Here is a 15,750-nt window from a genome sequence, read left to right on the forward strand (position 1 = left end):
AGGCGCTGAAAGGAGTCTTGGTTTCTGAGAATAAATCAGCCAGAAGACTGAACACATGGAGGTGAGGACCAGACTCTAGACCTCCGGCCAATTGTCTGTGACTGTAGTCTGGGAGCCGTATTCACATTAAGGTTTGCAGACCAATCAGAGACCAGCTGGGGGCGGCTCAGTGGGATGATATTGAAGTTGTTCCAACAGTGGCCTTTCAGCACAAAACATGATTCATGGTGCTCGATGCTGATTGGCTAAATGTTTCTCCAACAGTTTCAAAATAAACCCAACGTCTGCGCACATTAGGATGCAACAACTGGAAACTATCCTCAGTGGAGCGTGGACACACACACACACACACACACACACACACACACACACACACACACACACACACACACACACACACACACACACACACACACACACACACACACACACACACACACACACACACACACACACACACACACACTGTGTGCACAATTATTAGGCAAGGTAGTATTTTGACCACATCATCATTTTTATGCATATTTTCCAACTCCAGCTGTATAAACTTGAATGCCTATTGCATTTAAGCATATCAGGTGATGTGTATTAGTGTAATGAGGGAGGGTGTGGCCTAAGGAGATCAACACCCTATATAAAGGTGTGCATAATTATTAGGCAGCTTCTTTTCCTCAGGAGGCAAAATGGGCCAAAAAAGAGATTTAACGGACTCTGAAAAGTCATAAATTGTAAAAAGTCTTTCAGAGGGATGCAGCACTCTTGAAATTGCTCAGATATTGGAGCGTGATCACAGAACCATCAAACGTTTTGTTGCAAATAGTCAACAGAGTCGCAAGAAACGTGTTGAGAAAAAAAGACACAAATTAACTGCGAAAGATTTGAGAAGAATGAAACGTGAAGCTACCAGGAAGCCGTGATCCTCCAGCTGTCATATTCCAGAACTGAAACCTACCTGGAGCCCCCAGAAGTACAAGATGTTCAGTGTTCAGAGACCTGGCCGAGGGAAGGAAGGCTGAAACCCAACACCACTGAACAAACGTTAAGACGGGGCCAAGAAATATCTGAAGACAGAGTCCTCAAAGATTTCATGGACCGATGAGATGAGAGTGACTCTTGGACCAGATGGATGGGCCCGTGGCCGGATGGGCCCGTGGCCGGGTGGGGATGGGTCCGTGGCCAGATGGGGATGGGCCCGTGACCGGATGGGCCCGTGGCCGGATGGGCGCGTGGCTGGGTGGGGATGGGCCCGTGGCCAGATCAGTAACAGGCACAGAGCTCCACTTCCACTCAGATGCCAGCAAGGTGGAGGTGGGGTACTGGTATGGGCTGGTATTATAAAAGATGAGCTAGTTGGACCTTTTTGGGTTGAAGATGGACTCAAAATCACCTCCCAAACCTGCTGCCAGTTTTTAGAAGACACTTTCCTCAAGCAGTGGTTCAGGAGAAAGTCTACATCTTTCAAGAAGACCATGATCTTTATGCAGGACGATGCTCCATCACATGCATGGAAGTACTCCACTGTGTGGCTTGCCAGTAAAGGCCTTCAAGATGAAAAAATAATGACATGGCCTCCTTCCTCACCGGACCTAAACCCTACTGAGAATTTGTGGTTCCTTCTTAAACAGGAGGTTTCTGCTGAAGGAGGACAGGAACCTCTCTGAACAGAGTCTGGGAGGTTGTGGTTGCTGCTGAACAAACATTTGATCAACAGATCAAGAAACTGACAGAATCCATGAATGGAAGGATTATTACTGTTATTGAAAAGAAGGGTGGCTATATTGGTCACTGATGTTTATTTTTGAAATATTAGAAATGCTCATTTGTAAATTTTGAGTTGTTTGTTTATTATTCTCACTTTAACAGATGAAGTGAGATGGGAAAACTTTCGTTTTTCATTTAGTTACGCCATGACCCCTCTCCCCCCCCTCTCTGTGACGACTGGCCAGGTTAGGAGACAGCTGGAGAGAATCCACCAGCGCAAGGCTGCAGGACCTGACGGCATCAGCCCCGTGGTCCTGAAGACCTGACGGCATCAGCCCCGGGATCCTGAAGACCTGCGCTGTCCAGCTAGCTGAGGTCCTACAACACCTCTTCAACCTGAGTCTGAAGCAGGAGGAGGTCCCGGTGCTGTGGAAGACGTCCTGCCTGGTTCCTGTCCCCAAGAAGACGACTCCATCCGGCCTCAACGACTACCGACCGGTTGCCCTCACATCTCATGTGATGAAGGTGCTGGAGAGGCTGGTCTTGGCCCACCTCAGGCCGCTGGTGAAATCTTCACTAGACCCTCGACAATTTGCGTACCAGCCTCATGTGGGAGTGGACGACGCCATCATCTACCTGCTGCAACGAGCTCAGTCTCACCTGGATGGAACCGGTGAATCTGTGAGAATCACTTTCTTTGATTTCTCCAGTGCATTCAACACCATCCAACCACTGCTGCTGAGTGAGAAGCTGCAGGTGGTGGGGGTGGAGGGTGGGTGGACACATCCGCCGTCTCCTGGATCAATGACTACCTGACAGGCAGACCACAGTTTGTCCGTCTGGGCAGTGTGCTGTCTGATACGGTGGTCAGTGGTACTGGAGCTCCTCAGGGAACTGTTCTGTCTCCTTCCTGTTCACCTTCTACACCACTGACTTCCAGTACAACTCAGAGTCAAGACATCTGCAGAAGTTCTCTGATGACTCTGCAGTGGACGGTGTATAAGGGATGGACGGGAAGAGGAGTCAGTGGACGGTGTATAAGGGATGGACGGGAGGAGGAGTCAGTGGTCGGTGTATAAGGGATGGACGGGAGGAGGAGTCAGTGGACGGTGTATAAGGGATGGACGGGAGGAGGAGTCAGTGGTCGGTGTATAAGGGATGGACGGGAGGAGGAGTCAGTGGACGGTGTATAAGGGATGGACGGGAGGAGTGGTCGGTGTATAAGGGATGGACGGGAGGAGGAGTCAGTGGTCGGTGTATAAGGGATGGACGGGAGGAGGAGTCAGTGGACGGTGTATAAGGGATGGACGGGAGGAGGAGTCAGTGGACGGTGTATAAGGGATGGACGGGAGGACGAGTACAGGGCAGTAGTGGAGGACTTTGTGGAGTGGGGGGGAAGAAATCACCTCCTCCTGAACGTGGCCAAGACCAGGGAGATGGTGGTCGACTTCAGGAGGAAGACGACGGCTCCACAACCGCTGAGAGTTCTGGGAGAGGAGGTGGACATGGTGGAGGAGTACAAGTACCTGGGTGTGTCCATCGACAACAGACTGAACTGGAAGACCAACATCAACGCTGTCTACAAGAAGGTGATGAGTCGACTCTTTTTCTTGAGGAAACTTCGATCCTTCAATGTGTGCAGCGAGATGTTGGAGATGTTCTACCATCTGTTGTGGCCAGTGAACTGTACTTCTAGTAGTCTGCTGGGGGGGAGATGTGGAGGGGGGAGGGGGGGCAGCATTGGAGCCGGTGACACCAACAGACTTAACAAACTGGTTAAGAAGGCCGGCTCCATCATTGGTTGCAAACTGGACAGTCTGGAAAAGGTGGTGGAGAGGAGGACGCTGAACAAACTATTATCCATGTTGGATAATCCTGTCCACCCTCTACACCACCTGCTGCAGGGACAGAGGAGGACGTTCTCCAAAAGACTCCTCCAGCTGCTGTCACAAGGACAGATACAGGAGATCATTCCTGATACAGGAGATCGTTCCTGATACAGGAGATCATTCCTGATACAGGAGATCGTTCCTGATACAGGAGATCATTCCTGATACAGGAGATCATTCCTGATACAGGAGATCATTCCTGTCCACTGCAATAAGACTGTGCAATAACTCACCTCTGGCAAAATCCATCACACAACAATAACACTGTTGACTGTTTTTCTTGTTTGTTTGAATATTTAAAAAAAAACAAAAAAAACTTTCTATCTATCTATCTATCTATCTATCTATCTATCTATCTATCTATCTATCTATCTATCTATCTATCTATCTATCTATCTATCTATCTATCTATCTATCTATCTATCTATCTATCTATCTATCTATCTATCTATCTATCTATCTATCTATCTAGTTTCATAATAATTGTGCACACTGATATTCTCCTAAGAAAGCCAAAACCGCACTTTTACTTTCTTAAATATTCAGGTTTGAGCTTTATTAACATTTTGGATTGACCGAGAGCACTGTTGTTGTTCAATAATTAAATTAATCCTCAAAAATACAACTTGCCTAATAATTGTGCACACAGTGTATACAGTATATTCAGTCTGGAAACACCAGGCAAGACATATTCTCTTCCAAGGAAACACACATTTTCCATGGAGCTCCACAGGGTTCAGTACTCGGCCTGATACTTTTCATGTCGCACATGCTCCTCTTCGGCAAAATTGTTACAATAAACCCTGTTTTTATTGTTATTGCAATGCAGGTGACCCCCAGCTTTATTTATCTATGAAGCCAGAAGAAACAAGTCAGTTAGTCAAACTTAAAGAATGTCTTGAACACATTGATTTTCTACTTCTTTATCCAGACAGAACTGAAGTTTTGGTATTTGAAACTCACTATCTAATCATTTAGTTCCTCTGGATGAAATGTGTCCTTTAATTAAAAAATATATATATATATAGATATACAGTGAACCCTCGCTATAACGCGGTTCACCTTTCACGGTCTCGCTGCTTCACGGATTTGCATCGTGCATTGAAATCACATTACGACTATATGTAACGTAGATATATTTAATGTCCAGTTCTATCTATTTCAATTGTAAAATAAAGGTTACTACTTCACGGATTTCGCCTATCACGGTTTCTATTTGGAACGTAACCCCCGCGAAAAACGAGGGTTCACTGTATATATAAAGCAAGTCTCTAGGACGGAATTCATTCACCTGCAGGGTATCGTTAAAATCAGGACCATCCTGTGTCAGAGTGACGCTGAAAAACGAGTCCATCTGTCACCTCGAGATTGGAGTGTAATTCCTTATTATCAGGATGTCCCAGTGACTTCCAGTGAATCCGGATTTAGAAAGACAAATTATATTTCTCCCATTTTAGCTTCGCTTTAATGGTCTTTACGTAAAATCAATAACAGAATTTAAAATCCAAAGCCTACAAAGTCCTAAACGACGGAGCTTCAGCATATCTCACAGATGACATGTCATACTATCACAGCAAAGCGTCTTTGGCCTGTTTGTGATTCCTAGAGTTGAACTTGACTTCAAATGTCACAGTCAAGGCAGAAAGTCAAGTGCAATAGGACAGCGTATGTTCCGTTTCATTTGTGGATTTAAACTGGCCACCTCTTGAAGAGTTTGATGCCTGTTGTCACCAGGATGGAAACTGGTTTTCACTTTTTAACTTCATGAGCGCCTGGACAGGAAGCAGCCGAACCGAGAACTCTCTGATTAACACTTAATCAGACATGACGCTGTATATGTGATGTAAAACTCTTTAAATAGGTTCTACATCTGTCTTGCTGCTTGGCTGAGGAGAAAACAAATAATAAAGTGAGCTACAGAACAGAGAAATATAAAAAAAAGTAAAGTTTATGACATAATTTACAGTTCATCACATGGGCCAGTGATATCAAACGATGACTCAGATTTCTGCAATGTGTAAATATATGTTAATTCATACATTTGATCTCTGCGTTGCTTCTCTGCATATTTTAAAAACCGCAAAACATTTGGACAAATTCACATACAAAATAAAAGTACTTAAATGATGTTGGGGAACGTTGTTAAAGTGCTTAAACAGCCCTCGTTTCACAGAACAAAGAAACAAAGAGACCACGACGAGGTGCCAGAGCTCTTGTTGTTGAACAGCTACTTGAATCTGGTGGATGGTTTGTACTGGTTCTGTTGGGATACTGAAACTCTTCACTTGTCACACATAAAACCCAGAACCTGCTGGGATCACAGGATAGAAACAGAAACCTGCATGTTCTTTATATTCTGCCTTGTATCGGCTTGTATTTTTTATGTCTGCTGCTCAGATCCCAACGTGTCAAGGTTGGTTAATCAGGGCGGCTGCATCCGCACCAACGGTGGAGGACTGTGATAGGCTGTCAGGCCGGGCCAAAGGAGGCCGCGGCCATCTGGAGCGAAGGGTCCGGTGTCCCCAGGGTCACTCTGAAGTTCTGTCTGAGTGCAGGGGGACGCACAACTTTCTGCCTGGTGTGTATAAGTGTGTACATACGTGTGTGTGTGTGTGTGTGTGTGTGTGTGTGTGTGTGTGTGTGTGTGTGTGTGTGTGTGTGTGTGTGTGTGTGTGTGTGTGTGTGTGTGTGTGTGTGTGTGTGTGAGAGAGAGAGAGAGCGGTGGTGGTGGAGAGCTCAGCGGGGATGAGGCCGTCTCGTCAGACCACCCTTGGCCTTGTGAAGAAGGTCAGTTGGTTCATTTGCATTTTCTTATTCTCCATTTAAAGAGCTGCGAGCTGGATGTTTGTAAGGACTGAACACTGGGGAGCATCGTGGAGGAAGAACATGATATTATATGTTTATAATAATAGATGTGTGTGCTTTAACGCCACTATTGACACGACGGTGAATAACTCCAGTGTAATACTGCAATTATACAACAAGTTACCAACTAAATAAAACATGTAATCTAAACGTTTTCATATTGTGGAACAATTCACTCTCAAAATGTAAAACTTTTTGTTAGTGCGATCTGTTTCCATGGCAACACATGGGGTACGACTAACAACTGGAAAACAATCAGTCGCATCAGTAGACTTGTTAGATATCTGACGAACTAAGATATCTGACGAACAAAGATATCTGACGAACAAAGATATCTGAAGAACAAAGATATCTGATGAACAAAGATATCTGATGAACAAAGATATCTGATGAACAAAGATATCTGATGAACAAAGATATATGATAAACAAAGATATCTGATGAACTAAGATATCTGATGAACAAAGATATCTGATGAACAAAGATATCTGATGAACAAAGATATCTGAAGAACAAAGATATCTGAAGAACAAAGATATATGATAAACAAAGATATCTGAAGAACAAAGATATCTGACGAACTAAGATATCTGATGAACAAAGATATCTGAAGAACAAAGATACCTGATGAACAAAGATATCTGAAGAACAAAGATATATGATAAACAAAGATATCTGAAGAACAAAGATATCTGATGAACAAAGATATCTGATGAACAAAGATATCTGAAGAACAAAGATATATGATAAACAAAGATATCTGAAGAACAAAGATATTTGATGAACAAAGATATCTGATGAACAAAGATACCTGATGAACAAAGATATCTGATGAACAAAGATATCCATGTTCTCATGTGTTTTTAACATTTTACCACCATGTCATGTGTTCAAACCAAACCGGTCCAGCTAGCCTCCGCTAGGATTGTAAGTGCGTGACTATCCGTGGTGTTACGGTACGGGTGCTCGGAGCGACCAAAAAGGACCAAAAGAGACCCGACTTCACCAAATGGGTCATTTAATATAACAAGTAAAAACTACATTATATTACATACTATAATTAAATTCTAATTCTATATTCCATTGAGGAGGTGAAGTGATATTTCTAGTGATGAGCAGGGAGTGATGTCATGATGATTTAAGGATGTTTCAAACTTCTTGTTGTATAATGTTTTACTTTGACACATTGTTAATAGTGTGTTTTATTCTGATGTGAAAACAGGATGTACAGCTGTGAATGTTCTGAAATATTATCACTAAAAGAGTGCCATATTTCTGCTTTCCTTTAGTGCAACTGTGTAACTCAATCTACAGTAAGACTCCACTCTTAGATATCATACAGACAGATGGCATGAAGTGCAACACAAGTAGCAGTGCACAGAGGACAAAACACACTGATTAATGACAAAATGAAATAATCATTATTATTATTTACACACCTTCACTTAAGAATAATTACCAACCATCAACAATCAGTGATGTCATCAACCATCAGTAAGGTCATCAACCATCAGTGAGGTCATCAACCATCAGTGACGTCATCGTTGGTTTGTGAACGTTATGAATCCTCCAGTTCAGATTCTGTCCGTCACCATCTTTGTTAGTTCGGAGCGGTTTGGAGCAGGAAGTGACCATATTTGGACGAGCTGGGGGAGGAGCCAGCGGTGGATCTGACCGATCTGATTGGAAACCTGACGATACTACGTCCCGCCCACCGATAGCTGTAACCTGACTGCACCACAGGCCTGTCAATCAAACAGACACGCCCCCAAAAACAGGTCTTCTTGAATCTTCTTTTCTAATGAATGAGGGATTATTTTCAGATGGACCTCCAGAAAACTAAGAAGAAGGAGTGACTTTAGCTAACAACACCGAGATAACTGATGGACACATTTTATTCACTTTGGATTTGATGAGAGAAGTTGAATGGGAGTCTATGGAGCCGGAGGCTTTTTGGAGCCGACCTCTAGTGGCACTCGCTGGTATTGCAGCTGAAGACACTTCTGGATCAGAACCATTTTACAGACCTGAAGCTACGAACTCTTTTATAAACAGTCTGTGGTTAGCACTCGATCTCAGCTGTTCTATTATGCTTTTGTTCAAATAAATCAGTTATTTGCCTTCATCCTGCCTCTCACTGTCCTCTTTGTGGATCAAGTTACGTAGAAGATGATCTAAGTTTTAGGTGATATTGTGGTTCTCATTTTATCCAAGAACATACACATTTAAATTAAATCACCATAGGGATGATTACACAGGAATACTGTTCAACCTGATATCTCATTCTGATATCACGCCAACAATCCACCATTCAAACAGCAGCGTCTGATCATGTGCATGATGTCAATAAAACATTTATGAAGCGCTTCAATCCAAAATATCTGATATGTTGTACTCTGCATCTCTAATTGATAGAAAATGGTCTGTTTAACACTCGTGTAAGTCCGACTTAAATCCGGGTCACTGACCTTCACATGCTGGATGATGTGTCACAGACCAACACACATCAAAGCACCAGACAGACACACCGGCTTATTAGACTCGACAGTACTGAGTGATTATACAGCAGTTCTCATTACAACCATTCTCACTAACATGTCTGAAGAAAATCAATAGAATCAATTCAGCTTTTTCAAAGAGCAGATAAACATTTTTACATTTTATATATCATATAAATTTATATTTTTGGATACTTAATACATTTTGCAGAGCTCACTGTGCTGATCATCACTGTCTGTTATGTAGAGATCGTAGACAGGACTCTGGGTCATGGCTGATGCCTGCTAATGTGGTCCACCTCCACGTTTCAGTCCCTCCAGGAAATTGAAACCGTGATAATTAATGCAAATTCAAGCAATCTCCGCAATATTTGCAGTAGCTTGCAATTTTTTTTAATTTGCGCAATTTTTCCACAAAAAACTTTCAGGTGTTTCTTTATTGTTTTATCATTCTGTGAAAAACTAATAGGTTCGTACAGGAATGAATCAGATGCTACAAAGATGAATCACTGAATTGTTGGCAATGAAACATTCAACCAGAACAAAACTCCTAAAGTGATCCATTTTGGGTTGTTCAGTCTTAAAAACTTAAAAACAAACATTATTAGATTTATGCATGTCATCTGAACCGCAGTTAGTTCCCATCAACACAAACTAATAAGAGCCTAATTGACAGCCCGGGAGGGGTGGGGGGAGGAGGGCACAACAACAAGGACACAGTTATGTAATCTGTGGGTTGGATTGTCTCGTTCTCTTGAACTTGGATAATTACTAGTCAAAGACCAGTTTGTGCTCTTCCCTCTGCATATTTCTGACAGGTAGTTATTGTCTCATTTATCAATGCTCCTCTTTTCCCTCTCTGCTCTCCCTGTGAGCCGGTTGAGTCTCACTTATCCACCTTTAACACTTCAAACTGGATCTAACAGCTGATTAGATGTTGGCTCAATAATAAAACTTTTCATTTTTATTGATTTGTCATATCTTTATTTGTTTGATTTTTAAGATTTTTTTGTGTGAAGAGAATAAATATTGTTGGTTGATGGTGGAGTTTACTAGTTGGAGGCTGAATACAAATGGATTACAATATCAGTTTATAATTAACCATTAACCATGAGCAGACATCACAGATCACCTGCAGAGACTCTCAAACTGATACCAGTTTATGGGTGATATCATTTTGTTAAATGTGAATCAGATCTAAGAGGATGTCTGTTGTGTGACTTCCTGTTCTGACTGAAGGCTGCTGGAAGCTTTTTATGTCGTTCTGTCTGTCTAATTGTTTTGATCTTTTTTAATTTCCAGCAGACAGGATGTGCATCGCTGCCTCCTGCTGGTTAAAAACAACAACGCAATTGGTCGTTTCAAACAGAAATGATGCACGTGTCTGTTTGCATGCAGAGCGGGGAGGTCGATCACAAGACGTATCTGGAGCCTGAGCTGATGTACGATCTGACTGGAGCTGTATACACTAATCTAACTGAATCTATACATGAAGTTTTAGCAGGACATTGTTAAAGATCCGTGGACAGAATGAAGTGTACATATATGAAACACAGGAACCTACTCATGTGTCTGTTTATGTTGTTTTGTTTCATCTTTCAGCCACTTAGAATTGCCTTGTTGAGAGGAGTTACACAAATAAAAAGCCTTTAAAAATGATATTATATGTTACTGTCAACATGTAAGCATTGGAACAGTTTTCAAATAAAATGCAACATTATGAAGGCGACATAATAATTGCAATACTTATTCAACTTAATTCAGCAAATGCATGTTAGATTTTTCAGTTTTTTTTTAAGAAGATGACTTTAACAAACACTTCATGAATTTAATGAAAAAAGAACAACCTAAAAAACCTTTTAGGGCATTAAATATTCATCAAGGTCACTGGTGATTGTTTTGAGGCCGTACTTCGCTGTCAAAGGAGTACAAATGCAGCCGCTCAAACAAAAGAAAAAAGAAGCCTTCTCTGAGAGTCTGAATGAATAAAAAGGTTCAGCAAACATGCAGCATGTCCCACACGCAGCCTGGTCGCAGCCTTCGGCAGCAGTCAGCCTCCGTCTCCTGATTTGAGGAGCTACGACAGCACTCTGCAACTCCTAATGGCTCTTTCTGTTTAATGGCTTTCCATTTCCTTTCCCCTCTTTTGAAGAGCTGACCTCTTTTAAATGCTGCTCTGTTTTTCTCAGATGTTCTCTTATGATAATATTAAATGAACTGTTCAACATATAACTTTTTTTTATTTTATTCAGTGTTGTCACCACCTTCAATTCATGTTCACAAATTACTTTTCCATCAGCAAAGAAGAGACATTTTTTTTGGAAGGGAAAAGGGCTAAATTGCAGAAAATTGACCTCTTACAACAACTCACTAAGTGCAAATCCATAGTGGAGGACCCCGTCGAGGGTCTGACTGCAGACAGCGAGCTCCGACTCCTTCACGCTGATACTGAGATGCTGCTGCGCAGTGATCTGCACCGATCATTATGTCCAATCTGGGTGTGATGGGAGCTCCTTGTGAACGAACCATCAGCAGGAGGGTCAGAAACACTTCGGGTGACTCCTTGTGTTTTCCTCTCCTTTGTTTCGCTCTTTGATTTGAAATAATCTTTATTCCATCAGCAGGAAGATAAAAAAGAACTACAGCTTCAGAACAACTACTGTGTGATATTACTGTATTATACAACCAGTAGTTCTGACACAGAGATCTGATTGGTCAAATCATCATGACATCACTCCTCTTTCTCAATGGGAATATAGAATTAGAATATTATAATAATATGTAATATAATGTAGTTTCTACTTGTTATAGTTCTATTAAATGACCCATTTGGTGAAGTCGGGTCTCTTTTGGTCCTTTTTGGTCGCTCCGAGCACCCGTACCGTAACACCACGGATAGTCACGCACTTACAGTCCTAGAGGAGGCTAGCTGGACCGGTTTGGTTTGAACACATGACACGGAGCTAAAATGTTAAAAACACATGAGAACATGGATATCTTTGTTCATCAGATATCTTTGTTCATCACATATCTTTGTTCTTCAGATATCTTTGTTCATCAGATATTTGTTCATCAGATATCTTTGTTCCTCATATCTTTGTTTATCATATATCTTTGTTCAGATATCTTTGTTCATCAGATATCTTTGTTCTTCAGATATCTTTGTTCTTCAGATTTGTTTATCAGATATCTTTGTTCATCAGATATCTTTGTTCATCAGATATCTTAGTTCATCAGGTATCTTTGTTCATCAGGTATTTTTGTTCCTCAGATATCTTTGTTCCTCAGATATCTTTGTTTATCAGATATCTTTGTTCATCAGATATCTTTGTTTATCAGATATCTTTGTTTATCAGATATCTTAGTTCATCAGGTATCTTTGTTCATCAGGTATTTTTGTTCTTCAGATATCTTTGTTCTTTAGATTTGTTTATCAGATATCTTTGTTCCTCAGATATCTTTGTTCCTCAGATATCTTTGTTTATCAGATATCTTTGTTCATCAGATATCTTTGATATCGGTGTTATGATGACAGGGGAGCGGAGGAAAGTGTTCACCAGGACGTTTGTCTGGCGCTCACTGCATTTATTAAACATGTTAATTATACTTTAATTTATTATAATATCAGCCGGCCTGACTGACAGAGGAACCAAAAAAATGGATGTTTCTACAAGTATTACCATGGAAAGAGGCCGGCGATCAATAAGCAGCGCAGCAGTGAGAATCAATATTGTCTTCCCTGAGTCACACTCTCCAGTCAGACTCTCCAGTCTGGGGGTGGGGTCTGGTCAGATAGGGAGGGGCTACTCTTCCTCCTCTTCTTCCTCTGCTCATAGACAAACCATAACTCTTGCCTCCCTGCTGCCTTTACAATTACACCCACTGTATTAAAGCCATTTTTCATTCAAACGTCTCGAGGCTGAGTTCACTCGTCTCTGCCGTTTATTCATATTCAGGATGAAGTCAGTGCTCCTCTACCTCACCGGGGAACCAACACACCAGGAAATTACACCCAGAAACAGTCAATAATTGTCTACACAGATGAATATTTGTAAGAATGTTGAGGAGCAGAGGAGATCTGAAACAAACTATTTTACTTTTATTTTCATGATTTATTTATTTTTTCTGATATTCAGTGAATTATTTAATCTGTAAATGTAAAATATAATGACTCATCTGCATCAGAAACCAGCCGAGCATGAAGCGAAGGGCCTTAATTTACTGTTACTTTGAAACTCTCCAAAGCTTTTTCCTGTTTAGTTCCAGTAAAACTGAAAACTACATCTCTGGTATCTCATCAGTGTTTGAATAAATGTGGGTTATGGAGCTATTAATTAACTGTTCATGTACTGCATGTTTTCCTATGTGATCAGATACTTTTAAAAGATGAATCTGATATTTAATGATGATTAATTTGATGCTAAATAATCTACCTTCTGTGACTTGAAGAATTGTTTTATTATATTTGGTGTGTGATTGTGATCTAAAACAAAGTGCTTCTGATTGGCAGATTAAATCAGTCAGTCAGCGAACAAGGACACATTTTCTGTAATTACTATTAAAAATATGACTCCTTCTTTTATTAAGCACATTGTGGAAACTATTCAGGTCGAATAATTGATGGGATCAGTGGGTGATCGACTTTTATAATCCACCTCATCCATTTAATCACCACATATTGTTAGAGGATCTATTATGGTTTTCCATACTTTCTGTGGTATTGTTGCACTGTTAGTTTTTCATACTAAAAATGGCTGAATAAGTAGAAGTGATTCCTTTGAGAGAGAAGCTCAGACTTCCTTTATAATGGTCATGTGATCCAGGACCAGCAGGCCACAGGCTGCAGGCACACATCCCCCCAAACACGCCGTCTGTCTATGATAATAAAAGCGGTTATAGTCAAGCGAAGATATTCAAACCCAAAAGTGTGTCAAACAACAGTCCATATGTTTTTCTCACAAGTAAACTATTTATGGAAAAATATGGTTTGTGATTGAAATCCACTGTTGTGTAACACAATAAGAAGGTAGTGATCAGAACATGAAACATCCTGCTGTTACCTTTGTTGCTGCGTACGGTCGTTCGGCCCATTTGAATTCATCTCGACTCAAACATGTAGAGAAGATTCAAGAAGGTTCCATCTCCAATCAAGAACCAGAAACAATCTTCAGAGTTTACTTTTACACATCACCAGTAGGGTGAAGCTGTCGTCACGAGTTCAACACAACAAACAACCATCAGTGATGTCATCATCCATCAGTGATGTCATCAACCATCAGTGACGTCATCGTTGGTTTGTGAAAGTTATGAATCCTCCAGTTCAGATTCTGTCCGTCACCATCTTGTTAGTTCGGAGCGGTTTGGAGCAGGAAGTGACCATATTTGGACGAGCTGGGGGAGGAGCCAGAGGTGGATCTGACCGATCTGATTGGAAACCTGACGATACTACGTCCCGCCCACCGATAGCTGTACAACCCAGGCTTCCTGCCGTCAGAACAAGGGGGGTGGCCTTAAAGAGACAGGAGCTAAAACAACTTGTTTCAGACAACCAAGGGGCTCCATAAAGGACCAGTGTTAGATAAAAGAAGATAGTTTTAAACTGTAAATCAAGGGGAAAAAAATACTCTAAAAGAGTCACAATAAAAGAAAATCTGTGAATGAGCATAATGCCTTTAAAAATAATGTTTTACAGTTTAAAATGATTGGAGGTGATAAACCCAGTACACAGGACACCATGCTGTAACTTCATGATTTCATTAATACTGTGTAGGTTAAATTAGATCAGGGGATCCAAAACACATGGGTACACCAAACACCCACAGTATAGTTATACATGACTGTAAACAGAGACAAATTAACACCAGACCACAACACAACAAGCGCATGGGATCTGCTGGCAAGCAAATGGGTCACAAATACGCATGGGGTTATTGGAACAGAGTGTGGGTGTGAAAGAGGGGTGGTGACCCACAAGAAAAAGAAAGACTGCTTCATCAGACAATGGATTGGAGACAACACCAAACAAAGTGCATGCAGCACCGAGTAGGTATCGTCTGGGGACCAGAAATCAGGGAAGACTTTGAAATCATCATCAAAATCATCAAATCATCAAAAAAATACAGGCTGGGTTTTCCCCAGAGATAAAAAAAAATAAAATAACATAAAATAAAACTTGCCATGTAGTTTGCTGTGGTCACACCCGGGTATGCAAGATCAAAACGGGTAACCAGTGCAGGCTGCAGGTAAGAAATGAAAGACAACATCACCAGCCAGTTTACTCAGGTACAGAGAGAGAAGTGAGCCTAATGCAGCAGGACACAGAACCATTAGCGATGGTTAGCCTGTCACATGTCGAGTGGAGGGAGAAGGGAAAATGTTCTGGGAGGTTAAGACTGGATGAGGATGAGGATGAGTGGATCACTGTGGAGGAAGAGCCTCTAACCTAGTGGAACATAATCACATCACACACTGGCTGCACATGTGCAACATCACATTCACTGATGATCATTTCATCCACTAACGAGAGACGATTTCTGAAGCAAAGAATCAAACCAGACAACCGATTATTAGATCAGAATATCTGAAGAGTTTTAGCTTCACGGCGCGTCGATAAACTGACACCAACACCTGAAAACATCAGTCCTCTATTCATCAACACACAGGGACAGCAGATCTGTCCACTCCTGTCCCCACCTGTCCCCTCCTGTCCCCACCTATCCCCTCCTGTCCCCACCTCCTTTTCCCTCCTGTCCCCAACTGTCCCCTCCTGTCCCCATCTTTCCCCTGCTGTCCCCACC

The 15,750-nt window shown here is 41.6% G+C and overlaps 1 protein-coding gene across 14 annotated transcripts in view; it reads right to left on the reverse strand.

Moving 5' to 3' along the window:
- Positions 1 to 15,750, reverse strand: part of dlg2 (discs, large homolog 2 (Drosophila)) — a 183,101-nt gene that overhangs the window by 103,545 nt on the left and 63,806 nt on the right. For 11 of the 14 annotated variants that reach the window (XR_011311967.1, XM_069721141.1, XM_069721152.1 and 8 more), the window contains one exon: positions 15,130 to 15,189. The exons of the other annotated variants lie outside the window; for them this stretch is intronic. Coding sequence is in view for 10 of the 11 variants with exons in the window: in XM_069721141.1 (XP_069577242.1) it covers positions 15,130 to 15,189 (60 nt within the window). In the remaining variant the exon portion in view is untranslated. The remainder of the gene's footprint in view (positions 1 to 15,129; positions 15,190 to 15,750) is intronic. 14 annotated transcript variants of the gene reach the window in all.

The sequence above is a fragment of the Brachyistius frenatus genome, unplaced genomic scaffold (assembly GCF_029030835.1).
Source record: "Brachyistius frenatus isolate BFR_SWC_R1_liver_20210118 unplaced genomic scaffold, ASM2903083v1 Contig_258, whole genome shotgun sequence".
NCBI lineage: Eukaryota > Metazoa > Chordata > Actinopteri > Embiotocidae > Brachyistius > Brachyistius frenatus.